This window comes from Onychostruthus taczanowskii, unplaced genomic scaffold, assembly GCF_017590055.1.
Source record: "Onychostruthus taczanowskii isolate IOZ18803 unplaced genomic scaffold, ASM1759005v1 scaffold30, whole genome shotgun sequence".
Lineage (NCBI taxonomy): Eukaryota > Metazoa > Chordata > Aves > Passeriformes > Passeridae > Onychostruthus > Onychostruthus taczanowskii.
In genome coordinates, this window is record NW_024500350.1 from 1,305,102 (window position 1) to 1,333,071 (window position 27,970).

The 27,970-nt window shown below is 56.3% G+C and overlaps 1 protein-coding gene across 7 annotated transcripts in view; it reads left to right on the forward strand.

The window, feature by feature from the left end:
• Window positions 1-6,137: 6,137 nt before the first annotated feature.
• MXRA7 (matrix remodeling associated 7) overlaps window positions 6,138-27,970 on the forward strand; it is a 29,365-nt gene continuing 7,532 nt past the window's right edge. Inside the window, exons 1-6 of one of the 7 annotated variants that reach the window (XR_005953040.1) lie at window positions 6,138-6,748; window positions 13,771-13,866; window positions 16,008-16,068; window positions 19,900-19,999; window positions 21,913-21,950; window positions 22,092-22,172. Coding sequence is in view for 6 of the 7 variants with exons in the window: in XM_041409610.1 (XP_041265544.1) it covers window positions 6,287-6,748; window positions 13,771-13,866; window positions 16,008-16,068; window positions 19,900-19,999; window positions 21,897-21,950; window positions 22,092-22,125 (807 nt within the window). In the remaining variant the exon portion in view is untranslated. Of the gene's footprint in view, window positions 6,749-13,770; window positions 13,867-16,007; window positions 16,069-19,899; window positions 20,000-21,896; window positions 21,951-22,091; window positions 22,173-27,970 lie in introns of all 7 variants that reach the window. The other 6 variants (XM_041409610.1, XM_041409611.1, XM_041409614.1 and 3 more) reach the window with 6 other exon arrangements.

A 27,970-nucleotide genomic window follows, 5' to 3' on the forward strand; every position in this document is an offset into this window, starting at 1 on the left:
GTTCAGCCTGGAGAAGAGAAGCCTCCAGGGTGATCTAATTGTAGCCTTCTGCTCCCTGGAGGGAACCTACAATAAAGATAGAGAGAGACATTTGACAAGGGGCAGTGGCTTCAAGCTGACAGGGAGTAGGTTTGGCTTGGATATTAGGATGAAATTCTTCCCTGTGAGGGTGGTGGGGCCTTGGCACAGGTTGCCCAGAGAAGCTGTGGCTGCCTCATTGCTGGAAATGTCCCAGGCCAGGGAGGATGGGGCTGGGAGCAGCCTGGAATCATAGAAGGTGTCCTGCCCATGGCAGGGGTGGTACAAAATGAGCTTTAAGGTCCCATCCAACCCAGCCCATTCTGGGATTCCATGGTTCTAAATAAGCCCCACAGTGCAGAGAGATTCTGTGGAAGGGCTGCACTCCAAGCAGAGGGGTTTGGGGCAGAGCTGCCTCAAGGAGCCTGGCTGTGAGGGAGAACAAGGACTGGGAAGATGGGAGAACTTGAATATTTTGTCAGTGAGTGTTGTTGAAACCAGTAACTGTAGGTAAATAAGCTGGAACAGAGTGGGACAGCAGCCCTGAGGCTTTTGAAATATTTATAGCAATATATTGTAAAATGAAACACCTCAAAGAGTAAATGGCTTTGTGGCAGCAGACAGGCAATTCACTCATTTCCACATAAACCTCTGTCCTCCCCTTCCCAGACACTGCTGGAAATATTCTTCTTCTTTAGTGTCACCTATAAAGCATTTTTTTTCTTCTTTCCAGTTGCCCTTCAGCAGCTCTCCCCATGCCCAGCTCACCTCCCCTGCTCGATTCACAATTAGCAAATGAGCCCCTCCTCTCCTTGTGGATGATCTGGGTGTGTCCATGCCTGGCATTTAACAAGCCCCAATTCCAGAAAGTGCTGTGAGTTAATGGTGGCTAAAAACTGTGTACAGCCACTGTAGAAATGCTTTTATAATTGATCTCTCTTGTTTTTCAGTCTGGAGAGGCAATTTAGAGACAGCCTCACCATTCTTCCTCATTTGCAGGTATTGCTGGTACCTCCTGCAGTCCCTCTGTGGCATTGCAATCAGGACTTGATTTATTTTTATTCCTCTTGATTTATCTACACCTCTTTCTTTTTGTGACAGCTGCAATTTCATTTCAACTAGGAGGATGACACACTGATACCTTAATTCCTGCTGGGGAGCCTGTGCTGCACCTTTGCCAACGTTTCTGCTCCTTTCCTCCAGCCTGATGCAGAAGCAAATAACTCCTGCTTTTTCTTTTGTGGCAGTTGGAAAGCAAGTCATGGAGCAGGGCTGTGTCCCTCCTGCAGTGCCAGGCACTGAGCAGCTGCATGTTTTAAGACTGGTTTGGAGTTGAATGAACAGGCTTGCAGCACATTTTTTTCCTTCAAGGCACATAAAAACTCCTCTGTGGGGCTTCACCTCCTCTGGTTCTGGAGAAGTGTGGATCAAGGCAGGTAGAGCTGGTCAGGAATGTGTTCAGAGGAAAAAATCATTCCATGTCCCTTCTGGTCTGACACCTGGTGGCTCCCACCTGTGTGTGATGCCTGTGACTGTGTCCTATCCTTCAGCAGAGGGGCCTGGAACTGGGGCTGCCCCTGGAACAAATCCTGCAGGCTGCCCAGAGCAGGAGGGCAGGGCAGCTGGAGCAGCAGCCGTGTCCTGCCTGTCCCAGCTGTGCTGGCAGGGAGAGGTGGACCTGGGCTTTTCTGCTGCAGCACTGCCTTGTTTAGACCCAAGGCTGAGTCATTTCTCAGCTGCTCCACTGCAGCTGGGGCTGGAATGGCTGCCAGTTTCCAGGAGCTTTTGGAATATCAGCTTGTGTCAGTGTGCTGTCAAGGGCAAGGCCAGTTGTACTGGTTGAAGACTTTGAAGACCCTCAACAACAACTCAGAGCCTGCCTTGGGTCAGGGATTAGATTGTAAAATGAATTAAGTGGTTGGAAAAGCTGTGTGGGTGAGAGCAGAGGCCTCACAAGCAGAGGGGGTAGTGACAGGAGCTTAGGGAGAAGGTCCAGAACAAATACCTCCAGGAGAGCTCTTGGGTTGGATCATTTCTTTTGGTGGAAGCAAGGTACAGCCATCCCCACCCCTGGGCTGAGCTCTGCTATTTGTGGATTGAACCCAAATATCCCTGAGCCAGCACACAGCCAGATGTACAAAAGGCAAACGAGAAGCCAGCCAGGTAGGGGAATGACCTGCAGGCCTGAAGAACAGTGAGTACAGGGCATTTCTTTGGATAGTTTCTGATTTCTGGCATGAAAATGGAGAGGGCTGTGTTCTTGGTAAGGAAAAAGTGGCATCCATGACTGGGAGCTTGACTGGGGCTTGCAGAAGTAATCTGAGTTTGGAATTTTAAGACTGGTCTGTGCTCAAACTTTATGTGAGTGAAAATGGGTTCTGGGAGGATCTGGGAACATAAAATGCTGCCTTTTCCCCTTGGAAACCAGCATGTATTTGCACACCTCGCTGCACAGGGCTTGTGGAGCCACGCTTGGGTTGTGGCTGGGATGCAGAGGTGGCTATTGGAGCTCAGTGACCTCCTTGCTTTGGGTGGGTGGGACACAGAGGACCTCGGAGCAGCACCTGCCTGTACAGCTCACAGGCTGCCGGCCACTGACAATGCGTGCTGTGTTAGATCACATCTTTTTTGTGCCTGTAGAAGGCTCTCCCGACGGTCCCACAGCCCATTCCTGCGCCCCGGGGGCGGATGCGATCCCGCAGTGGCCGGGGCAGCGGGAGCCAGCCCGGCTCAGTCCCTCCCGCAGGCAGATCTGCAGCGCAGCATTTTGCTGGTTCCCGGAGCAGTTGTCACCGCCGCTCCCCTGAATCCCCCTTTGTTGGCAAAGCTCCTCAGCTGCTGCCGCCCTTGGCTCCCCCGCTCGGCCCGGAGCTGGCAGCCGTGTGAAAGCGGCTTCTGTGCGGGGCCGGGGCTCTGGGGACCGGCCCCTGCCTGCCCGGGGCTCTGGGGACCGTACCCAGACAGCCCGGGGCTCTGGGGACCGTCCCCTGCCCGCCAGGGGCTCTGGGCACCGTCCCCTGCCTGCCCGGGGCTCTGGGGACTGACCCCTGCTCTGCAGGGACTCTGGGGACGGTCCCCTGTCCGCCGGGGCTCTCGGGGAGCAGTTTCCAGCCATCCCCTGCCCAGGCTGGGCTCTGATGAAGCCATTCCCATCCGTCCCTCCCCTGCCCACCCGGGACTCCTGGGGACCATTCCCTGCCCGTCCCTCCCTCCCCTGCCCACCCGGGACTCCTGGGGACCATTCCCTGCCCGCCCGAAGCTCTCGGGGACCGTTCCCGGCCGTCCCCTGCCCGTCCCGGGCTCTCGGGGACTGTCCCTTGCTCTGCCAGGGCTCTCGGGGTCTGTCCCCTGCTCTGCCGGAGCTCTCGGGGTCTGTCCCCTGCTCTGCCGGAGCTCTCGGGGACTGTCCCCTGCTCTGCCGGAGCTCTCGGGGACTGTCCCCAGCCATCCCCGGCTCTCCGGTTGCTGCAGGGCGGTTCTCCTCCCGAGAGAGGGCAGCGCGCTCCAGCTGCTGCCGCTGCCCAAGCCTGGCCCGGGGCTGGGCCGGGGGTGCCGTGCCCAGGGGACCCCCTCCCCGAGCCCCCCCTGCCAGCAGACTCCGAGCTCGTCTCTCCTGGGGCTGCGGGCAGGCCCAGGGCGGAGGTCCCTGGCTGGGAGCCGGCCTGGCTGAGCCGGAGTGTGAATCCATCCCCTCCCACAGCGGGAATGATAAAGCTGGAGGCATCGATCGTGCTTTGTAGGTTGATAGAGGAACCCCAGGGATACCTCTGTGCCTCCCAGCAGGAGCTCTGGCCAGGGACAAGGCTGAGTTTGCTCCATCAGTTCGCTCTGGAGAGCCATGGAGGGGACAGGTCAGCACCACACGGGACCTGCTGCGCCCAAATTCTGCTCGGGGGATCCTCCCCATCAGATCACGTTCTGCAGGAGGTCTTACCCAAGTGTGGGCATGGGGAGCTGAGTTCTGTTATTGATCCTCTCTCCTCATTACTGCATGAGTTTGGCTCAGTTAGAGCAGCTCTTCTGGCAGACATGTCCTTGCTGCTCCTGCCTGTTGCTCTCAAGACCAGGAGTGTTGTTTTTCAGACATCCAAACCCAGCAGCTCTCACAGCTCCTGTGAGTGCTGCAGGTTCCAGCAACTGACAGGGAATTGCTGCAGGTCCAGAGTCGGGAGCTGCTGCTACTGAGCACCTCTGATGCTCCTGTTGATTCCCTTATCAGGGATTCCAACCCCCGGAGAAGCTGTCAGGACCAGCTTCTCTTATTTTAAGGCAGTGATAAATGCTGCTCCGGAGGGTGCTGGCTGAAGTGCTCTGTCTCCGTGCTGGTTAATGCAAGCCACATGCTGCTGCATTCCTGAGCGGGCAAACACCCTCCAACACACTTCCAACCAAGAGCTGTGGAAAATTTAAACTGCCAGGAGAAAGAGCAGGAGGTGTCCTGGGTGTTGGCAGCAATCAAGGGCACTGTGACAGCTGGAAATGTAACACCTAAACACCCCATGTCACCCTATTAGCAGCTCCCAGTGGCCAATTTCCCTCAGTCTCACCCAGAATTCCTCTTTGTGCCCCAAACTGACAGTGAGCACAGGAGCAAGGACCCAGACGCTGGAACTTCCCCACCCTGATTCTGGCTCTGGCCATGAGCAATTTCCAGGGCTCAGAGGGAGCCTCTGAAAACAAGTGATGCACTGGACTCGGGATGATGCCTTCGTGGCTACCGGGATTAGGGCAAGAAGGGGGCAGAAGGGACCAAATACACATGGAAAAGCTGCTGAAGCAAAGAGCGCTGTGACGCTGCCAATCTCCGGGTGATTTGGCTGAGCTCTAGAGCAGCTCTGACGAGATCGAGACCCAGGAAATGCAAAGCTCTGCGGGAGAAGGGGAGATAAAGACCGTGGTTGGTTGTTGCTAAGAATACAATTATCCATACGCTAACGATTGCCTGCCTGATAGGATTACCAATAAAGACAAACGCAGTGAGGATCATGGCTTCACTTCCTTCCTCCCACCCGGGGATTTAATCCCGTCTTTGTTTGAGTTTTGTCTTCGGGCAGTCAACAAAAAAACTCTGCTCCGGGTGGTATCCCCAGAGCCTTTTCCCTGGAGGAAACTTTCCGGGGTGAATTCCATGTCTGCTCCCCTCAAGTGTATCCCACTCCGTGCTGGTTTCACCCTGGCAGGAATAGTTTAGGCCTTCTAATTTCAGCCTGCTTTGTAAAAGGTTGGCTAATCCTCCCAGCAGCCTCGAGAGGCAGGAAATCCTCAGTGGCAGAGGCTGAAGGAACCTGGCAACTCCTTGGCCACTCTGTTTGCCAGTTTGTGATGGCTTTTGGAGACATCCTGGTTTTTCAGTCTCCTGTTTTTCAGACCTCACAGCAGCAAAATGCTCGGGGGGAGGCTCTGGCAGCCCAGCTGCTCTCGGCACCAGCTTTACCTGGTGGATATCACAGCAGTTTATGGCACTGATATCCCCTGCAGCTCCTGGGGAAGGCGGAGTGATGCTCTGGAGCTTGGCATGGATGTGCTGCCAGATGCTGCTCACCCAGGGCAGTCAGGACAGCCTTCCTGGCCCTGCCAGCCCCTCCGCTACCCAGCCAAGGGCTAACAAGGTGCAAATGCTCATTAAACACTGCCCGGAGGCCAGCCGACACCCCAGCGTGTCAGAGCTCCCCAAGCCCTGGGTGCCTGCGCAGGGAGCATCCCGGGAGACTGGCACCTTCCCATTGTTCCAACGGGATCCTCAACGAGAGACAGGGCAAGAGGAAATGTCCTCAGGTTGCGCCAGGGGAGGTTTAGATTTGGTATTAGGAACAATTTCTTCACTGACAGGGATTATCATCCTAGAAGTCTTTTCCGATGTAAATTATTCTAGGATTCGGCGATGCAAGGCACTGCCGAGCAGTTCGGGAATGACTTTGTGGATACAAGGCAGTGTCTAATGAAAGATCCCCTTGTCCCAAGCAGAGCCGGGTTGCTCGCAGCCCAAGCCTTCCTCTCCCGGTCTCCCCTTCCCAAATCCCACCCCTGGGTGCGGGTGGGTGCGGGCGCGCATCCCCGGCGGGCGGGGCGCGGGGCCGGGCTGCGGCTGCCGGCTCGGAGGGGGAGGTGGGTGCCGGGCCCGGGGGGGCCGGGGCGGTGGGCAGGGCCGGCGGATGACGCCGGGTAAAGCCGGCCGAGAGCCGGCCCAGCCCCGCCGCCGGCCGAGCGCTGCCCGCGCACCCCCCGCGGCCGCGCAGTCGGGTCGGGCGGGCTCCGGCGGCAGGGCAGGATGGACCTGGCCGTGGACTCGTACCTGGCCGTCCCGCTGCTCTTCACCGTCCTGGCTCTCGTCCTCGCCTCCGTCTTCCTGAGGCTGCGGGGAGGCGGCGGCGGGCGGGCGGCGGAGCGGCCCCGGGAGCCCGCGGCGGAGCCGGCTCGGGAGGGCGGCCCCGGGGGCGAAGCGGCGGCAGCGGCCGCGGCCAAGGGGCCGGAGGACGAGGGGAGCCGGGTGCCGGTGGAGGAGGTCGGAGTGGGCGACGAGGGGAAGGAAGCGGTCGCCGAGCAGCGGGAGGCGGCGGCGGAGCCGGGCCCCGCGGCCGAGCCCAGCCCCGCGGCGGCCGAGAGCATCCCCAGGCAGCCGCCCGAGGAGCCCCGGCAGCCCCACGAGGAGCCCCGGCAGCCCCCCGAGGAGCCCCGGCAATCCCCCGAGGAGCCCCGGCAGCCCGGACACCGAGAGGATGCGGAGAGCAAGGTGAGGCCAGCTCCCCTAGGTCCCCACAGCCGAGGTCCCCCCGTGGTGTCCCTTCTCCATCCCTCTGTCCCCGCGGGTGGCGGGGAGGGAGCAGCGCTTCGTGTGTTCCCCTAAACTAAGAGAGGTCCCGGCAAGCCCCGTGTTTTGTCTTCGGGTGGGAAGAAGCCCGTTGTCCCCGGAGGAGGCAGCGGTTTGGGGGGGTGTTTCTGGCTCCTTCCCTCCCCCGTGCTCCAGGGAGTGCTCCTAAAAATCTTCAAAGAAGTGAAGATTTAAGGGAAGAGAAGCGTGTGTCAGTGTGAGCCTCTCCTGTGTGCACATCTAACCCCTGGGAGTCTTTCCTTTCCCCACGAGCTTATCCAGGTGCTGGGGTATGTGCTTGTGTTTATTCTTCCCGTCCGCATCCCTTTTCGGTGGGTCACAGGAACTGCCCCCGTGCCAGCGCGGGTTCCTTGCGCTGTCCCTGCCTGCCCCAGGGAAGGGACCGCCCCACTCCTTCCCAGCCCCAGCAGGATGCTGGCCCCAAGCTCTGACCCCTGGCTGAACTGGGGGCTGGGGGCGGCAGTGATCCCTACAAACGCCCGGCAAATCTTCTCCTCCACCGGATCTTGTTTAAAAATAAAAGAGCGACCCAGTGTCCACGGGAAGATCTTGTTCTGCTCTTGCCCAGCCTCGATGGGACTCGGTGACAACCTGAGGTGCCTCAACTCCCTGCCTTGGTGGCTTTCTGCCATGTGGCTCCTTGTCCAAAGGGCGGGAAGGGAGCGCTGGGGTGGCTCGGGAATGCGGGAGCGTCGCCGTGTGCCGGCAGCATGCTTGGGCCGGGGCACAGGGCTGGGGCCCACTCGCCTCCTGGCTATTATTAGCAGCATTTGTAATCCTCAGCAACTGTTTCCAGGCTGCCGGGCAGTGCATACTCAGCCCTCGCCTTGGAAAGCATCTCCAGTGACTCACCGGATAGCCTTGGGCAGGTCCCGGGGCTCGCACACCCTGCTCTGTGCTGTGATGCTCTGCAGCACCCACGGGTGAGCTGCTCGGGGCCGGGATGTGGCTCTGCCTCCCTGCGCTCCTCGCACCTCCCTCGGTGGTTTTTGAGCCTCGGAGCTCTCCCTCTCCCCTTCCCGGTGCCCCTTGCCCTTGGATACAGCCCTTGACACAGCATCCTGAAAACACATCTGTTTCTCTCCCGTGTGATTTATCGGTACCTGTGAGTGCCAGGATCTCTGGAGAGCTCCTGGGCCACCGTTAGCCAGCTGGGTCCTGGCTGGGCCAGCTCAGCACCAAAGCTGGCCACTTGGCTGGAGCTGCTCTCTGGTGAGGTGCAGCACTCCTTGGGACAGATGGCTGGATCCAGGGCTGCCAGAGCCCACGGGTTCCTCTGCTGCTAGCTCACATCTTGGGAATGTTTTCCTCCCCTCTGACTGCTCTTCAGCCCTGATTTCTTTGAACAGGCACTGCTGCAATGCTTGTTGCCTTCAGAGGAGGGCTCAGCTCCTTTGTCCCCACTCGGCACAGGTGCAGTACCAGGGTTTTGTGAGCCTGGAATGAGTTCTTACTCAAGAAACAGGGAGTTCTGTGTCCTCCAGAAGCCTGGCTGGGCTCTGTGGGATGGGGGCTGCCCTCAGCCCCTCTTACAGCAAAGGAGCAGCACAGGGTCCTGCCCAGCTTTTCCTCCTGGGAAATTGTTCCCTCACTGTGTGAGCAAGGCAGAACAAGTCACCCTGGGCCTGAGCAGCATCCCTTTGGGCAGGTCAGGGGCCAGGCCCGTGTGATGTGGGGAGCAGTGAGTGTTTGGGAGCCGTGGCCCCGCACGATCCCGCAGCTGCCTGGCCAGGCTGATGGCACAGCTGGCCGAGGGACTACGTGCACTTCCAGCAGGCACCACACACGTGTGGCAGTGCCCAGTCTGCTGATCCAAGGGTTGCTGCTGTGGGCACAGTGGCAGAGACCATCCACAGCTCTGCAGCGTCTCCCTGGATTCCCTGGTTTTGCTCCCTATGAACATCCTCAAAGCTGCTTCATCCTTCCCCTCCTCCAGCACCACCCAGACCCAAGCCCAGCAGACGTTACAGGCAGGGATGGGACGGGCCCTGGGCAGAGCAGGGAGTGCTTTGCTGCTGATGGAATCGTTCCCTTTCCAGCCTGCCTTGGCTGGGCGAGGGCTGCAGTCCCCTGATGTGACTCAGCAGATGAGACTCCGTGACCCTGTCCGGCTGCAGCTCCTGGAGGCTCAGGGCTTCTCAGTACATCAGCAGGCAGAGGGCTGAGCCTGCCACTCAGCTTTCTAACCCCTGGGAGTCTCTTTCCTTATTTATTTTCTTTCCTTATTTTCTTTCCCTCCTGTTTGCTTAGCACGCACTGTGCCAGGCTGGCTCGCATTGCCCGCAGCCATTAACCACTCAACCAAAATGCTGATGGATGAACCCGCCCAGGGAGAGCAGCCTCGGTGTGTTAATGACGGGCTGAGCCGTGCATCCTCCTCCCCTGCTCCCTGCCTGTGCAAACTGGGATCTGCTGGGGCAGCTGCATGTCTTGGCCTCCCTCCTGCTTCCATCTCCTGCAAGGCTGGTAAAATCGCTAAAATTGAATGCTCCCCTCTCTGCAGTGACCAGTTCATTGCAGCACCATGCTCAGGGCTACAAAATGACTCAGTGGCAGAGCAGGGAAAGGAGCCCAGCAGTCCTTGTTTCCCTTAACTGCTGGTAGTGTTTCCCCTTGTCTCTGCTGGCTCCCATCACTGAAAAAAAAAACTTAATTAGTCTGTCATTGTCTGTTCTCATCCCCATCCCCAGCTCGTTAATGGATGAGGCAGTGCTGTCAAAGCAATCCCGTAATGAAAAGCTGCTGGGTGGGAACTGGGTGGGAACAGCAGCGAGCTGGGGCTGTGGAGCGTGGTTCTTGTGAGAAACGGTCAGAAACTTCAACTCCCTAATGAGCCATTCTGTCCTGAAGTGGCAGGTGGCAGGGACCGGGCGGGGTTTTCAGTGTTGGACCAGAGCCACCTCCGGGACGCCATCCTGGCCAAAATGTTCTGGAGAAGGGGAGGGTGAGTGGGCAGTGCCAGGGCACGGCAGCCTGGCTGGTTTGCCAAGGGTTAATTGCAGCTGAGGGCTTCAAACAGAGCAGGGGCGAGTGGGTGACAGTGGGGAGAGGGGACACAAAAACCCTGTCTGAGCAGGGCAGCCTGGGGGCTGTCACCTGGACAGCAGAGGCACAAAGCTTCATCTGTCTCTTCTGCCAAGCTCCTGGTGCATTTTCTGCATTTTCCCCGTGCCTCCCAGCCCAGGCTGTGCCTCCCTGGGGGTTCCCGGTGCCTCTGGACATATCGGGCAGCACAAACCACCCAGCTCCCACCAGGAGCCCTCTTCACATTTAAAAAGTCATCATTTCCCTCTCTAATGCCTCCTGCCTGCCCTCCCTGTGCTGCAGGGGAGAGGGTGTCTAATTAAGTCAGGCTGTAATTGGCAGCTGTTCAGGCTGTGTCTGCACTGCCAGAGGGCTGGGACAGGAGCTCCAGTGTCCCACCGGGCACTGGGGAGGGATGTGGTGATGTGCTACCCCCGTCACAGCCCTGGCAGCAGCACTGCCAGGGAATGCAGGGCTCCCCACCCAGACCCTGACTGCTCAGACGTGCCCAGCTCTCACCCAGAGCAGCCCGTGCCAGGGACAAATGCATCATCTCTTGCAGTGAATGGAAACTGGGAAGTGAGACAGGACGTGTGTCACCCCCAGGGAGCCTGGGCACGTGTGGTGCCCGCCCTGAATCCCACCACGGGGCTGCTGCTGGGGCAGGGTGGCACTGGGCTCTGTTGTGTTCCCTACACGGGTCAGGGAGGCTGGGCTGCTGCCCTGGGGCTGGGTGAAGCCCTGGAGCTGTGCCAGAGCCAGGGCACTGCTGGAGCAGAGGCCACGAGGGCTCTTTGCCTCCTGAGTGCCCACTTGTGTGAAGGGCTGCCAGGTGAGGGCCAGCTTTGCCTCCTGCCAAGGATGCCATGCAGCTCACCTGGGCAGCAAGGGACGTCCTGGTGTGTGGTGTTTGCTGTAGCAGAAAGGGAGTGAGCTGGCTGGATGTGATGGTGCCTGCAGGGATGGGTGCTGCTGAGCTGGGCTCCTCACCCTGCTCTGGGACTCACCAGAGTTTTCCTCACCAGCCCTGGCACTGCCTGATCCTCATTAAGGGCTGGATGGTCCCAGAGCTTCAGAAACACTCTGCCCACTCTGTGTCCTTGCCCCTAGCAGTGACAGGAGAAGTGGCAGGAGCAGATGCTCCCACGCTTTGGGGGGCTCAGAACCTGCAAAACTCCATCCCCACATGAGGGACATCCTGTCCAGGCACCCCAGAGCTGGCAGGACCATCAGCAGGGCTGGAAATCTGCTCTTGGTCTGCAGCTGCTCCTCTGGCCAGAGGGAGGATGGAGCCCCAGTGGTGGGTGAAGGGGAGCTGCTGACACAGCAGCTGCTTTGCTCTGCTAAACTCTGCCCAACATTATTATTATTTAGTCTTTTTTTAAAGGTTTCTTCCTTCCCCTTTTCTCCTGGCTTTTCTCTTTCTGGCTGGCTCTCTCCTGTCTGCTTTCTTTCCCTCTTGCAATGTCTTGCATCAGGCTTGGAGCAGAAAGTGCAGCCATAAATGGCAACACACAGGGCCCAGGAGTTTAATCCAAGATAATTTTCTCCCCTTGCTTTGCAGCCTGGGATCTTCCCCTTTCCTGAAGCTAGAGCAGGGCACTTATTTGTCCCCAACCTGCCCATAAGGGCCAGGGCTGTCTCTGAAGAAAGGGTGAGGGACACACCGCCCTCAAATTCTCCTCTTGTCCTTTCTGAGAAAGAAACCCTTTGCTCAGAGGGGTTTGCAGTGGGGATGGAGGACGTGGGGAGGAAATGGCCAGAAATGAGCTGAAACCCAGATGATGCTGCAGTGGGAAGCCTGGCTCCCATCTCCCACAGGCTGGGAGAGGGTTCAGTGGCGGCAGAGCCTTGAGGGGGCATTTTGGGGTCACCATGCCAAGCTCCTCTATCTGAGCCATCCTCCCCAGGGAGACCCAGGGCTGTCCACGGTCAGTGCTGGCTGTGTCCAAGATGTCCCTGAAGCCTTGTCCTGGCTCTGCTTTGCTCCAAACCCCGCTGCCAGAGTCAGCTTCTCGCTCACTCGAGGCCATGGAGCTAAAGGGCAGCAGCACGTTCGTGACGATCCAACAAACGCCGGGCTCCGCAGCCAGGAGCCGCCGAGGCAGATGCATCGCCGCCTTATTATTTAAGGTGGATGACTTGCTGGATTTTAACCCTGGGCTTTCCGGAGCCCCGGAGGGCTGTGCCCAGGTGTGATTAGAGCTGCGGGCAGGGGCTGCGCTGTGCCGGGGCCGGGCAGCTGCAGCCCGGCGCGTCCCTGCCGCGGCAATGAGATCTTTGTTCGCCGCGGCAGCTGCTCGGGGCGGCCCGTGTCAAGTCTCCTCCAGATGCTCCCGGATAATGACGTGCACGGCTCCCTGCAGTGCTGCTTCTCGCCTTTTTTTTTTTTTTTTTTTTTTTTTTTTTTTCCTTCCTGCGGGGAGGTTTTCGTGCACCGGAGAGATGCTGATCTGTGGGCTCTTGGACAGAGCACTCAGGTCCTTTCTTCTCCAGTTGTTCCTTCCTCACTCCCAGCTGCTCAAAACTCTCCCTGCATTCTCCCTGGGCTGTGCTTCCTACAGAAGAGCAGCACCTGAGGTGCCCTGGTGTCCTCTGTGGTGTCCAAGTCTCCCAGTGTTGTCCCAACGCCTTCCCCCTCCCTGCTTTGGCCGCGGGATGCCGGGACAGCAGCACCCGCTGGCCACGGCAGGGCTGAGAGCCCTGAAATTCGGGGCTGCTGCGGGCAGAGAGGGCTCTCCCCTCCCTTCTCCCTGGCTCCCAGGGGCTGTGGGCACAGCCGGGATCGAGGTGGGGCTTTGTCCCTGCTGGCACTTCCAGCCAGCCCGGAGCTGCTCCCAGCCCCATGCTGGTATCTCACTGCAAGGCCAAGGGACACGCTGTCCCTGCTCCCTGCCCACGCAAATCCTCCTCCACAGCCCTCCAGGCACAGCAGGGAAACCTTCAGCTGAAGGTTTCGGACAGGGAAAGCCGGCTGTGCACGGGGGTCCGGCCACCCACAGCTGCTGTGGGGCTGAGATCTGGGAAAGGCCAGGATGGCAGGGTGGGATGGGGAGGTTTCCAGGGCTGTTTGCCTGTGATGGAGAAGGCAGCTGGCGGAGCATTAACAAACCGAGCATGTCCTCTCCCTTCTGCTGCATCAGCACCCCGGGAGCTGCCTGAGCCCTGCCAGGACACACGGGCAGCCCAGCCTGCAGCTGGCACAGCCAGCCCCCATAGCTGAGGGCTGCTGGCTCTGCTCCCACCCCGCGGGCTGGGGCTTCCACAGGGAGCAGCTCCTGAGCTCCACGGGGAGCAGCTCATGGGCTCCACAGGGAACAGCTCCTGAGCTCCACAGGGAACAGCTCCTGAGCTCCACAAGGAGCAGTTCTTGAGCTCCACAAGGAGCAGTTCTTGAGCTCCACAAGGAACAGATCCTGAGCTCCACAGGGAGCAGCTCCTGAGCTCCACAAGGAGCAGTTCTTGAGCTCCACAAGGAGCAGTTCTTGAGCTCCACAAGGAACAGATCCTTAGCGCCACAGGGAGCAGCTCCTGAGCTCCACAAGGAACAGATCCTGAGCGCCGCAGGGAGCAGCTCCTGAGCTCCACAGGGAGCAGCTCCTGAGCTCCACAAGGAGCAGCTCCTGAGTTCCACAAGGAACAGATCCTGAGCGCCACAGGGAGCAGCTCCTGAGCTCCACAAGGAGCAGCTCCTGAGCTCCAAACCCTGGCTGCAGGGCCAGGCTCTGGAGGTCTCTGGGGTTTCCCACTCCAGCAGCCATCCGTGGCTTGGCACACAGCACAGGGCAGGACGGGCTATTGGCCACCTTCAGGATTTGTCCTGGAGCTGCCAGGGCTGGTTGGTTGAGCACAGGGAGGGCTCGGGGGTGTTTGTGCTCAAAGCTTTTGTCCTTTTCCAGATCCCACCCTTGGATGCCTCGCCTGGATCCGGCCTCGGGCACACAGGACAAGCAGAGGACACAAGTGGCCACGAAGCACTTTCCAGCCATGCAGAGGTGTGTGGCAGGGAGAGCCAGCCTGGGGAGGGTGGCACGGCCCACAGTGTGCCAGTGTCCCTGCACGGGTGGGACATTGTCCCAGGGTGGCAGTGGCTGTGGGGAGGGGGCAAAGCTTGCCTGCTGTTCTCCCCTGGTGAGGTTGGGTGGCCTCTTAATGACTCAGCCCATTTAAAGCAGAGAGAAATGGTGTTCCAGGTGCAGGTTTGCCATGCCCTGGGCATGGGGTCAGGGAGGTGGGTCCCCCTGGGGCAGCTGGACCATCATGGCTGGGAGGGAGCAGCCCCAGGAGGGCAGAGGGATGGGATGTGGAGTCTGGGGCCACAGCGTGGGGGGAAGGGAGGTGCTGGCATCTGCCTCCAAGCCATCCAAGCAGAAAAGTGCTGTGCTGTGCTGCAGGGAGCTCCTGGCTGCCACGAGCAGGGGCTCCCAGACAGCCCTGGCACGCTGCTGTCGCCTGCCAGCCTGGCATCCCTGCCTGCTCCCTCGCTGCTCCTGTCAAGTGTCTCTTCCCCTGTGTTGGAGCAGATCTATTTTCCTTCCTTGGAGGTTTGCCACCCAAATTTCCTGCTTGCTCTCATTGTTAAATGCTCAGTTTCTGATGACCAGGCAAGGAAGAGGCTGAAATCTCCCTCCTTGTGGCTGCTCCTGGAGGGCTGCCTCTCCCAGGGGATGTCCCAGCTCACAGGGGGAGATAGGTGTGAGGGGGAACTGCTGCCCTGGGCTTGTGGCAGAGTCTCCAGAGCTGTGTCCCCTCCCTGTGCCCTCCCCAGCCATCCTCAGGGGAAGCCCGGGTGTCCAGTGGGAAGTGCCCATGTTTGGAAGTGTGGCCCAAAATAGCCATGGCTGCAGCGGGCAGGGGTCCCAATGGCACCTCCTTCTGGGGAACAGGGTGCCCAGAGGAAGCCAAGTGCCTGTGAATAATGCACATTCCTCCCCCATGACAAAGCAACCCAGTTCTGGCCTGGGGCTGTGCTCCAGCAGCTCCTCCAAAGCTCTGCACTGCCCAGACTCTGCACGGTCCTTCTCGGGTCAGTGTCATTCCCCTTGGGTCTCCTTCCCCCAGCTTTTGTGTCCCTTGATAATGAGGGGCTTGGCAGCCTCCCCCCATGCTGCCCCCCTCTCTGCAGGTGCTTTGCCCTTTTGCCAGCCCAGGGGGTGCACAGGGGTTAGGGTTAGTTAAGGTTAGTTAGGGTTAGGGTTAGTTAGGGTTAGGGTGAGGGTTAGGGTTAGGATCAGAGTTGGTTAGGGTTAGGGTTAGGAGGCTGCAGGAGACACCCTGGGGTGCTGGTGACCCCTGGGCTCAGCTCACAGGGGTTTGCAGCTGGAGCACAGGGCTGTGCAGGAGGAAATCTCTCATGCAGGGGCTCTGCCATGTGTCCCTGTCTTACCTCCAGAGTTGGGTCGCTCTCCTCTCTCCCTGCTTGGAGTTTCTGCACAGGACAAGAAATCTGGGCTTTCTGAAGTTTGTTGTGTTTTGTAGAAGGGAGCCCCAAAACTTCTAAAATTGCTTTGCCTTTTAAAAAAACCCCAAAATGTGCTGTTGCTGCTCTCACCTGTGCTCCAGACACCAGCTGTGGATGGCTCCTGGAGGGGTCCCAGCAAACCCCAGTGCTGCCTTTGACCCCTGGGCTGCTGAATGTCCCTGTGCTTCAGAGCAGCTCCTTGGCCATGCCTGCAAGGTGGCTTTGGCTGGGGATCCACCTTTTTCTCCTGCCAGCAAGCCTGGCCTGGGGGCACACAGATGTCCCCGTGGCTCTTGGCTCAGTCCCCTGCCTGTCCCTGGGCAGGAGGGGTGGCAGGGGTGCAGCTGGAGGAAGGAAGGTGCTCAGGCACAAGGCTCTTCTTAAAAACTTTAATATCTCTTTGATTACAAACCTTAATATCTCTTTGATTACTCACATTTCACAGCCTTTGGGTGGGCCAGATCACCGTGTCTGACTAGTGAGAGGGAAGCAGACTAATGAACCTTGCTCGTTAGCGAGCATCCCTTTGTCCTGTTCCTTGGAGGAAGCAGGGAAGGGGTGCCCAGCCCTGCCACTGCAGCTCCAGGCTCTGCATCCCAGCCCTGCCCCAACCACGCGTGGGTTGTTCAGCACAGCACCTTCTCCTCATGGCTGCTCTGTTTCTCACTCCTCCAGGAGGAAGAGGTGGACTCAGAAAACGAGAAGCTGGTGGTGAGAGAGCCGGAGGATGAGGATGGTGAGTGCCAAGCAAGCCAGAACTCTGCGGGGAGATTATGGACAGGACTGGAGCCCTGAGTGCTTGGGCATGGTCCCTTCCTCCAGGAAATTCCTACCCCTTCTCCAGATGCCCTTGGGCTGTTTGCCATGGGGGAGCTTTGTGATGCAGCTGCTCCAAAAGCTCCTTGCTCATCCAGGACAATCTCCAGGGGCTTTAGTCAGGGCCACGTTTAACTGATTAGCCAATTAGTTGATTGGAAAATGATTAATTGACTAATTGGGGTGACAACTGCTGCAGTCCTAAGAAAATGAAACAGATGGTGCCTGAATGTGTGTCTGAAGGGGACTCTGCTCTTTGAGCAGCCCTGGAGATGCTGGGATGTCCCCAGGAGTCCTGGCTTGGGGTGGCTGGGGACAGCTGGGGCAGCAGGAGGCCTTGGGGTGTTCCCCCTTCCCTGCCCCACTTTCTGCCTGGCTCTTTGAAGGTGCTGTGTGGCAATCCCCCAGCTCGGGAGGATTATGCCTAATGCCACAGAGAATCAAATTTTAATCCTGATGCCATTCCTGCAAGGCGGGGGAAGCTCCTTTGGAGACAGGGTTCCCAAAATACACTCGTTCCACCCTGCTGGGCTTCCTTGCAGCACTGGTGGCTGGGGATGTCACCGTGGGGGGCTGTGGGAGGTCTGGTTTGAGGATTGATGGATGCCCCTGGTACCACGGGGCATCCTTACAGATGGGATGGGGGAAGGTGATATTCCCTGGCTGTGAGACCTGGCTAGCACTCCGTCCTTCCTAAGCACCTCCTGCAGGCAGCCCCTGGCTCCTCTCCTGAATTATTCCCACAGTTTCTAAGTGTTTGCTAACGGGGCTGAGGGAGCAGCTGGGAACACCAGCAGTGCCCTGGGACCAGCCCTGCTCCTCCTTCACTGTCTCCTGCGTGTCCTGGCTCCACTCAGCCCACGAGCAGAGATTCCCCTGGGACATGTGGAGATCCCACAGCCTGGGATGCTGCCCTGTGCCCAAAACCACCAGAGCAGCCTCCCCTCCTCTTCGGGCAGGGAGCTGGCAGGGATGACGTGTGGATCACGCCAGAGCAAGCCAGTTCAGGGGAGAGGGGCTCTCTTGGGGCTGCTCTCACCCTGCCAGCTCAGGGTCACAGCACTGCCAATGCGAGGGCAGAGAGATGAAAGACAAATGTTTTCTTTAATATGAACTCATGGAGGCTCTCAGTAAGTAGGTCGCCTCCTATTCCTGTAGTGTTTTCCCTGTCTACATGAAAACCCAGCCTCCCCTTTTCTGTGTGTTTCCTGAAGTTTGTTTTTGAGCTGCAGGGAAAGTTCCTGAGCTCAAAAAACAGCCAGAGGTTTCCAAAGCCACACACTGTCTCCTTTTTTTAATCTCACCGTGTGGGCAGGGAAATGGGGACCCTCCTTGCCTGCCTTCTCCCTTATTATTTTCTGGGGAGGTGGAAACTAAATGCTCTTTTTGGGCCAGTCTAAATCCCAAATCTCACTTGATTTGGCAGAAAACCATGTGAGGGAAACAACCTTAATTGTCCTTGAAATCATTCAAGCTTTACAAAGGTAATGAGCAGCTCCTGCTCTGCACCAGCATAAGGAACAGGATGTTACACCCTCTTTTTTTTTTTTTTTTTTTTTCCTTTCTCCTAATATCACCCAGAGCAGCAGCCAGCTGAATTTTCTTTCCATGCACTTTTATGGTCACCCAAAGTGCTGATAAGCTGCAGCATTACTGCTTGTTTCCAGCTAGCCAGGTTTGTTTGTTTGTTTGCCCATGGGGAGGGTTTCCCAGAGAGGGAAGTGGAATATGGCCAAGCTGAATGTTTGGGGCTGCACACCAGAGCTTTGGGCTGCTTTGTGCTTTGTGACCAAGCTGGATAAAGGGTTTGCATCCCCTGGGAGCCCCAATGGCATTTAGGGATTAGAGAAACACTCCAGATCAGTAATTGAGTAGTAATCCACCAGGACTTCCCAGGGAAGCTCCCCAAGATCAGGAACCTGGAGATGTAAAGAAGTGAGGAAATGTGGGCATTAGCAGGGGAGAGGACTCTGGGAAATTGCCATCCCACTCCTGTTGCTTCAGGCATGGTGTCCTGGTTTAGGGCAAATTTGGGAGAGAATATCTGAAGGGGTTCTTCTAGAAAGTAGATTTAAGTGGGGCTTTTTCCGTGTGGTGTTTGTTTGTTTGTTTGTTTTACAATAACTCACCAAATTTTATTAGTAAATTACCCTTTTGGCATGGAAATGCATAAAAGTTGTTGTGCTTCACTCCAGTGAAGCCTTGCCCTGCTTGTTTCTGAGATCTCTGGTTTCCCCACCTACAAAATCAGGCTGTGACTTACCTTTTCCAAGGAGGTCCCCAAGGTCTGGCAGCAGCTGAATGTGGGCACAAGCTTGGGGTTGGAGAAATCAAAAAATCAAGGTATTGGACACAAAGAGAAAAATCCTTAAGGGCAGTATTGATCAGAAAATAGAGGGAAGCTGGTGCTGAATCCTGTGTGTGAGGAAGGGAGGGGAGGGGCTGTGAGGGGTTTTTCATTTGGGCAGACAGAGGAGGAGAGAATCATGAATATGGCCACAATTGCAGTGGAGAGTGCGGGAAGGGGCTCCCTGTGCTCCTGGGAGCAGAGGATGCATCCATGTGCTATGTACAAGTTGGGCTTTCTCTCCTGCCCAGGGAGTTTCACCCCTTTAGGGGTCCTGCTGGTGTCATCCTGGATCCTGCTTTGTGGATAATGTGCAATTTTTCAGGGCCACGCAGATAACAAAGTACCATCTTCCTTTTGTGCACCCCTTGGAAGCATCCCCAGGGCTCTGAGGGTCCGGGGAAGCAGCAGATATTCCTGGGAATGTGCAAACCCCAGTGCTGGATGGCTGGATGTGAAGCAGCCAAGTCCTGCAGTCCTTGGGAGATAAAGGCTCTGAGATAAGCAGACCTTGGATAACACATATCCACAGAGCAGCTCCTCCTGGGCCCCTCTTGGGCTGACCTCCCCTGCTGTTGTTTTCCCCTATCCGTAGGCAGATAAAGCACGGGAGAGGTTTTTAAGAGCAAATAGTGCTCGAACAAAATCCGATTGGAAAAGGATCGGCTTTGGCTCAGAGTCTGAGCTTTGGTGCTCTAATTAGCACAGGGCTGAGGCTGCAGAGCTGGGTGGAGAGCACCCAGGAGAAGGAGACCTTGGCTTGCTCCTCAGGGCTGTGACAGAGGGGCTGTGCTGTGCTCCTGGGGCTGCCCTGGCTCGGTGCTGTTTGCACCCTGGCGTTTGCCATGTGGCATCTTCTTTCCACAAGCTCTGTCACGGGCTGCAGGAGAGCTGGGACAGCTCTGCTTGTGGCACCATCCGTGAGCCCCAAGCTGAGGAAAGGGCCCCTGGATGAGGAGAGGGAGAGAGGAGGAGGAATGCAAGTCTGGAGAAGAGAAGCGGAAAATGCTGCGAGTTAATCAGGGCAGGATTAGCATGTCTTGATAAGCCAAGATGGGCCTGCAAGGCTTTGAATGCAGGGAGAACAATGGCATACGGTTCCTGTGCTCTAGGATTTCCTCGGATCTGCTGCTCACTCACAGCAGTCCTACTGTTTGCAGTGCTGGTGTGGCCAGGCTCCTGCCATCCTCTGGCCAGCAGCACCTTGGCTGTGCTCTGGGATCCACACTGCCTCCCTGACAGTGCCCAGCCTTTCTGCAGATTGGAGTCACTCAGGAAATGAGCTGGGGTGGCCAGAGCATTTGGGGTGCAGGAGCAGGGCAGAGAGCACCCAAAGAAAGTTGTGGCTCTCAGGAGGTCTCTGGTTCACAGATTTCTTGCTCTTTTTTTGTCTCCCCTCTCCAGCTGCAGATGAGAAGTTTTCTTTTAAATACAGTCCTGGAAAGCTAAGGGGAAACCAGTACAAGTCAATGATGTCCAAAGAAGAACTAGAGGAAGAACAAAGGTAAGTTGAGCTTCCTTTTTCTTCTTGCCCAAGCCCACCTGGCTGACATGCCCATGGAGCAAGCTGGGTGTGCTCAGACTCTCTCTGCCCACACTGCCCTCAGCCTCTCACTGCTCTGGAGCTGCAGACCTCTCCCACACAGGAAGATATGAGAACAAACAAAGTCACACTGATTTAGGAGATGGAGGCACTGTGGCCCTAAATACCTTTGGAGCTCCTCTGGATGCTTAGACCAAAATTTCCAGCTGCTGCAGCTGGTGTATTTGCCCTGATCCCATTAGTTCTGTGCTGATAGGTATCTCCTGAGGACCTGATCTTTGGTTACTTCCCCTCCCTTGGCCCTGTGGATGGCACACCAGCCAAGGACAATGGCACAGCTCAGAAACACTGGGGCAAAGCGAGGGAGCACAAGGTTCTAGAGCTCACTGAGATGGGGCTGACACTGCAAGTGTCCATCCCCAGGGCTGTCTCCTCAGCTGGATGTGTTGGGGATTTACCAAATAGTAGGGCTGGTAGATATGGAGAATTGTCCATCTTGCACTTTTTGCTGAAGTATCCCCCTGAGCCCTGCGTGAAGAAAGGTCAACCCTGTCCTGTCACTTAAAACAAGCTTTCTGTTTGGAGATTCCCCAGCCTATAGAAGGAATAACCCCACAGCTGAGGGCTCTGTGCAGGCTGCTCCCTAGAGGTGTCTGCAGCTCACAGCCCTTCCCTGAGGGTGAGCTCCAAGGAACTGATTTCCCCATGGTGGCTGGGAGATGGTGTTCTCCTCACTGCTGTCCCAAGGGCTGTGGGACCCAATTCTCCACCCAGAGGTTTGCAGAGAGTGATTTAGGGGCATTTGTCACCCCTTGCCTGTCAAATTTTGGTCTAAATACCACCACAGTTGGCCTGGTGTAAAGAACCAAGCAGAGACTGGAGCACAGCAAGGAAGGCTGGGATGGGGGATCACAGCTGACCCCCAGCTCAGGCATCTCCTGCTGAAAACCTTGCCTTGAGGCTCTTGGGCAGCATCTTTGTGATGCCACCAGCTGGGCTGGCTGAGGTTTATCTGTGTGAGGTGAGCAGGGCACTGTGGTAGGCAGAGTAAATCCAGAGACCTGCCCTGCTCTGGGGTCAAGCAGCAGAAATGAGCTCTGGTTTCCTCTGGCACGGGGTTGATTCTGCATTGGTGGCATCAGGAAAAAAATGTTTGCTTTCTTCTTTTCCATGTGTCTGTTGTGCCTGACGCCCCCACCCTGTAAACTGCTGAGCAGGGCTGTGAGTGTCACTGTATTTTTCACTTGGGGAGGGTGGTGGGGGAATAAGCCAGGTGAATGTCAGGGACACCCATGGGGCTAGATGGGATTTGCTTTTCAGGATCCTGCTAAAAACCAATGCAAAAATCTCCCTGCAGCTGGCAAATTCAAACCCTCTGCACCAGCAGCTCCATGCAAACCAGCTGAGCAATCACTGCTCAGGTTTTCAGGGCCAGGAGCCCTGCAGGGCTTAGGGCTGGTTCTTGAGTGGCAAAAAATGCCCTTGTTGTCACCTGAGGACACTGAGGGGACGTTGCCTAAGGACAGCAGTGGGATGGGGGTTTTGTACTCAGGGCTCAGAACAGGCTCCAGGGGGTGATGGAGCTGTGCTGGGCACATGGCACTGCTCAGGCAGCGCTGGAGCAGCCCCAGGGCAGGACAGTGCACCCAGAACTGATGGGCTTCGTGTCCCTTGCAGGCTCTGAGCAGCCTTCCCCACTGAGAGCCACTGGCAGACGTGTTTTTCCTACTGCTCCTTTATTTTCTTCTCTTCCGTATTTGTGTTGTTCATTTCTTTAAGGCAGCTTGGTGAATTTTTTTTTGTCTTGCTTTGTTGCTGGCTTACTTTTCCCCCCCTCAAATCTTCACTGCGGCATCAGCAGCTTTTCATTGCAGGCCTCGCAGGTGGTGCAAGGGGGCAGGGCTGCTGCCAGGTAAGCTGGGCGAGCTGAGCACAGCGCCTCAGCCTTGTCCTGCATCCTTCTCCTTGCCCTTCCACCCCTCTCCCCCTCTCCATGAGCCCTGACAGTGCTGCTGACCTGCTGTGACCCGGGTTTGCCACCTTTATGTTGCAGGATTGAGCTGACCTCTGATCTCACATCTCTGTAGCAAGTACCTTAGGTCCTCGGCCACAAACATTCTTGCAAATCTTTTTGGTAAGGACACTGCTGCTGCTTAGAGGTAGTGGTACCACTGATAACACCTGCTCGTGTCTTGGGTTATTTTGCTTTTGGGTTATTTTCCAGGGGAGGGGTTGTTTTGAGCTGCAGTTGGTTGCCTGTCCCACCTCCCTCTTCACCTCCTTCCCCTTCCCTCCTCATAACAGATTAATGAGTTCACTCCCCTCTGCCTCCATCTCACTTTCCATGAGCACTCCAGGGCAAATGGGGGCTCTCACATTTGGATGCTCACCTTTTCCATCTTGGATGCCTGAAGCTGGACATCCCACAGCCACTTCTTTGTGCTGATTTGGGAAACTGGGGCTGCTGCAGAGTGGGGGAGTTAGTCCTAGGGTGTGTTACCAAAACTCAGACAGGTTTAGTGTGCATTTTTAGCCCTGTCACTCCTCCAGCTTTCCTGTGGATCAACAGGTTCCCATGTGAAGCAGCAAATGTAAGAAACATCCCAAAAATGCAAGTGGGTCCTCAGAGGCTGCTTGCTGTGTAGTTCACAACTTTGAATTTTGGGACTCCTTGATTTTGGAGATGCCACTGAAAATATTCCTTGCCTGTTCCAGGAGGAGCTGTAAGACTTCAGACAGGAGTGTACAGGCATGCAATAGATTTGGTTATTTAAGAAAAAAACCCACTCCTGTTCTAACCTGCATCCCTGCAGAAGCTGTGGTTGTCCTGCCTACAATTCACTTGAGTCTTGTGGCTTCCAACTGGTGCTAAATCTGGACTAAAAGGGGAAGGAATGTGACCTTCACTGAGTGATGCAACTTCCTGCTTTTGGTGACTTCAGCCTCAAAAATTAGAGTGCTCACTGAGGGAGGAGGACAGTAAATCCTTTTGGCAAATACTTCTGCTGGGGTGGTGGCTGTGCTTGATCACACCTGGTGGGTCACCAGTCCTTCTGGAACAGAAGCACGTAGCCTTTGCCCCCCTGGGGGAGAAAAACAGTCTGGGCAGGAAGGGGAAGAGTGCAGGGGAAGGATGCAGCCCTTGGTCCAGCCAGCACAGCTCATTCCCAAATGCTTGTCTTCTGCACCTGAGGCTTTTGGCCATCTGTTGCCAGCTGCAGCTGCCACGGTGCAGAGCTGGAGCTCAGGAAATGTGAGTGCTGGTGGTGCAGCTGCCCCTGCTCAGACAGAGCTGAGCTGTGTAGGTGTGAGACACAGCCAGGCTGCATGAGAGGCGCTGCTGACCTGGCTGGGCAGCTCCTGTGGAGGAGGGAGGAAGAGCTGCCCAGTGTGTCTGCAGGGCCTGGCTCTCATGGGTGGCTTGGAGTGGTCTCTGCCAGATGTTCTTCAAACCTCCCTTAAGGTTGAAAGAGGTTAGTGGGGATTTTTTTCTGTTAGAAATGAGTATGGTCAGGACTCTGCTGGGCGTTGACAGCTGCAGCAAGGCTCCACTCCTTATAAAAGAGAAAACAATGGGAGAAATTACCCCCTTGGGTCTCTGCTTTCAGTTCTCTCTTTCCATGAGGCAAAGCAGGTCCCAGCCAAGCCTTGGTTGGCCTCAGTGCTGTCAAGGGGCTGAGCTCTCTGTGCTCTCTCCTTGTCACTCTTGGCCTGGAGTGTTGGGGGGACAAAGGAGAGCACATCCCATCGGACAGGCTCTCTGTGGTGGTCTCTCTGTCCTCTGGTGAGGTGGGGGTGAAGAGCCAGAAGCAACCCCATGGCAGACCCATTGAACAGGGTCTGGTGCATGGCACCAAACTGCTCCTCGCAGGGGCACTCCTGGATGGAGCAGGAGATCCCCAGAGCACTGCAGGGAGCATGGGGATAGCTGCCCAGTTTCCCTGGCTAGTGGGCTCAGTTCCCACATCCAGGTGACCCATTCAAGGAACAAACTCTCTCCTGCCTCTCAATCCTCTCCTCTCACCTCCTGGCCAGCCACAGATCGGTTGAGGTGACACTGTTTGAATGCAGACTGGGTTTAAGCCTAGGGCTCAAATGCAAATTGAAATTCATGCAAGGGGAATTGGATGGCTGTAAATATCAAGCTCAGCCCTTTTCTTAGTGGCAATTGAGCACTGGAAACCTGCCTCCTCCCAGCTGGGTTCAGAGTGCCTCTTGGTTATGGGGTACTGAAAAAAACTGGGCTTGGACTCTGGAATTTCAGCAAGGCAGCGTAGACCCTGGTTCTAGAATGTCAGAGAGGAGAGACCTTTCCCTGCTCTACAAGGCATCCTGAATGAAAGTGGGATGCAGCTGTGGCTTGAGGGCCAACTGTGCTGAAGTTTGAATTTTGAATGAGACAATGCTGGTGATGACAACCCGGGAGCACACAAGGGCAGGAAGCAGCTGCAGAGGTTTAATGACTGTGTTGACAGACCTTGACCTATTTCAAACATCTCCACTAGTAGCCCTCCAAAAATAGGTGGGTGGACAGGGCTAGGGGAGGTTGCATTTTGGAGAGCTGTCCATTGGCATCTGTCCCTGTCCACCCCCTGCATTGCCATCACATAACCCTGGCCTGCCTGCTCGCTCCCCTCTCCATACAGCATGGGAACTGGGCTTCTTTCTCCTCCCTCTCTTTTGCTAACCTTCCCCCCACCCAGTGGCTTTGCAGTCCTGTCCTGTCTTGTCCTGTCCTGTCCTGTCCAGCATGGTGCTTCTTTTGGATGAGGGAAGCTGGTAAGTTTGGGCTTTTTGGGGGTGAGGGATATTATTTGTTTGCTTCTCATCTTCTGCAGCACGATAGTCGTCCTGGGCTGAGGGAGGAGGAGCAGCAGCAAGGAGTGCAGAGCCCAGGGCCATGGCACTCTGCAGGGCAGGGTGGCCACTGCTTTACTGCAGCCACCAGCCACAGGGATGGCACCAGCCATGGGCAAGGCTGCTTTCAGCTGCCAGACACCCAGGGCATGAGGTGTGTTTGCTTCCCAGCTGCCTCTTGTAGTAAAGGCACTGTATGTTTGGGGATCCCTGCTGAGCTCCCCCTCATGCTCTGTAGGTGCCCAAGCCCACTTGGAAGAGGAGGAAATCTGCTTGTGGCCTGGTGCTGTTCCCTGCCTCCATATCCTCAGGGAAAACGTCCTCTGACCTATGAGATGTCAGTGGACTGGGGCCCTGGCCCTATTTATAGTAATGATTGAGTCATGAATCCCCAAAAGCTTTAAAAACAGAGTAACTCAGGATGCCTCCCTCAGAAAGCCAAGGAAGGGGAGGCCAGGAAGCCCCTTCCCATCTCCTCCTCTCCCATCCCAGGGAGGAAACCCTTGCAAACTCCCCCGTAGCCTTTGCAGGGTGTGAGTCTCTGACCCTGCCTTGGCATGAGATTTTAGTTCAGAGAGCAACTCTGCTTGAGCTCCTGGGGTTTTTTTGGCTCAGGTCCTGAATTGTCCTGGCTTGTGGCTGCTTCTCTGTGTCTCCCTCACCCAGCGCTCATGACTTGTCTTCATCTGCTTCTGCTTAACCTTGTACAGCATGGGCAGCTGGCTGTTCTCTGCCTGCTACCTCCCTGGGAGTCCTGCTCTGCCTGTCCTGGGCTCCCCTGCAGCTGGGACAGACCCAGGGATGCAGGGAATTGGGGCATCTTGCCAGGCTGGGAGCAAACTGGTGTTCAGTGAGCTGGAGAACAAACACTGAGTGATGGAAGAAAGCACAGCCCAGCCTGTCCATTGCTTTTCCAAACACTGCTGTGGTGTTGGCTGGGGTGGTCAAGAGTGTTGCAAAGGAATGGGCACACGAGTGATAGATGAGCTGGTCAGGAGCCCAAGCCACCTCCCTGGCTGTGCTCTGGCCTTTTCAGCTGTTGCTGCTCTGGCTGGGCAATGTGGGAAGCTTCTGCCTCAGAACAGCTGTGGGCAAGGTGTTCTGGGGGTGATACAGCCCCTGATCCCACTGGCTCCTCACCAGGCCCCATCCTAAAGCCAAAGAGATTTGTGCTCCCAGGTCACACTGGTCCTGGCAGCCTCGAGGCACAGGAGGTATTTCCCAAAGCCCAGAGCACCTTTCAACTTCACTGTCCCAGAGGAGGAATTTCAGATCTGTGTTGATGAAGCTCCTTTTGGTACCTCTCACTCAATCCCTTCTCTCTTTTCTAAGCACTGTCTCTCTGTTCTGCATCTAAGTCCTCTCTGTGTTTTGCTGATTGGCTGAAGCAACTGGCTCACACTTTTGGGAGCACCAGGAAAGCTTAATTTAGTGTGTCATTCCTCATATTCTCCCTGCAATACCTCAAGACTGGGTTATAGTCATCACCAGAGATGGTATCTGCCCCCATGGTAAAGAACTGGGGACAGTGGTGGTGGGATCATCCCCAGCAGTGAGATGGGAGGGAACTCCTTGGGGAGATCTCAACCACCCATTGCCAGGTCTGCCCAGCACTACGGGCTTTTATTCCCTGCTCTTCATCCTCAAGGGTCAATCCTGGTTTGGAGTGAGAAGAGTCTGGAGCCAGGTTGCTGTCCTTGCTTGGAAGGAAATCCTTCTGGATTTCAGAGCAGAGGACTGCTGTCCTGACAAGGTCCTGAGTCAGGGAAAGGAGCTGGGAATGCTCCGTGCTTCTGAAAATAATATTTTTGAGTGAAACTATTCCTTAAAAGGGCACAAGCAATTACCAGACATGGTTACAGTAGGATGCTCTGGGCTCTCCTTAGAGTGAGTCAGGACTCCTTTGGAAAGCTGAAGTCTATGAACGGGCTACAGATCTCCTGACCTGCTGTGGATTTTTGCACACAGGAGAGATAGATGCACATGGAAATGCTGTCAGTAACCCCTGTTTTTCAGAGCTGAGGTGCTGTCTTCTCTCAAAAGCAAGAAGCCTTGTGTTAGTGCTGTGGGTGAGCTGGAGTGAAGGGAATGCTCCTGAGGCCACCAGGACATGCAGTTTCCATGCTTCTTTGAGACATTCAGTCCCTGAGCTGTCCTCATATTCCAGAACCTGCTTTTGTCTGCGCTCCTTGTCTCCAGCTTTTCCTTGCACAAAACCATGTCCAGCTGACAAATCACACGATTCAGTGACTTGGCCGTTGGCTTGAGCAAGAACAGAGATATCTGGATAATCTTTATCTGAAGAAAGGATACAGCTTCTGGCAAAAGATGACCCTAACCTGGTTTGATTGATGAGCTGCTGGGGGCAAGCATGCTGATCCAAGGAGAATGGAAAGGAGGGAAGAGCCAAGGATAAGCCGTGGCTCAAATCTCTGGGCGTCCATCCCAAACTAATTAATACTTTCAGGTTCCATGGCTGAAATGCCAGAGCTTCTCAGCCTGGAGGGTTATATGGCCCCAATGTCCCAGAGAGGGACTGCCTCATCCTCTTTAGTCCAATTCCCCTCACAGCTTGCTCCAGGACCAGGAAGGGGTATCCCTGTTGTGCAGATGGGAATTTCTGGCTCTGATGTTCATCCCCTCCATTAGGGTCATGCTGGTTTTGAGATCTTCTCACCCCAGCTGTCAGCCTGGCCTTGTGGAGATGAGGATCCCTGTGAGGGACTCATCCACCCTCTCTGATGCCCCCCATCCCTTCCTGCTCCACCTGTGGCACTCTGGAGGGGACCTCCCCTCCTGGGCCCCCGTGGCAACGAGCTTATGCCCTGACACGTGAAATCTGATTATGCTTGCGTGACTTGAGCGGGATGATCCGCTCCTCAGCGCCGCGAATCCCGCAGAGCGATTATCCACTCCGGAAAATTTCCTTTCTTTGTCCTAACGGGACGGCCGCTGAGCCTCGGCAGCGGCGCCCCGGTAACCCCGGTGCCACGTGATGATCTCCATCCGGGATCCGGGTCACCGCTCAGAAGGCTGCTGGACAAGGCAAGAATTTGCAGAAGAGTGAGGAAGAAA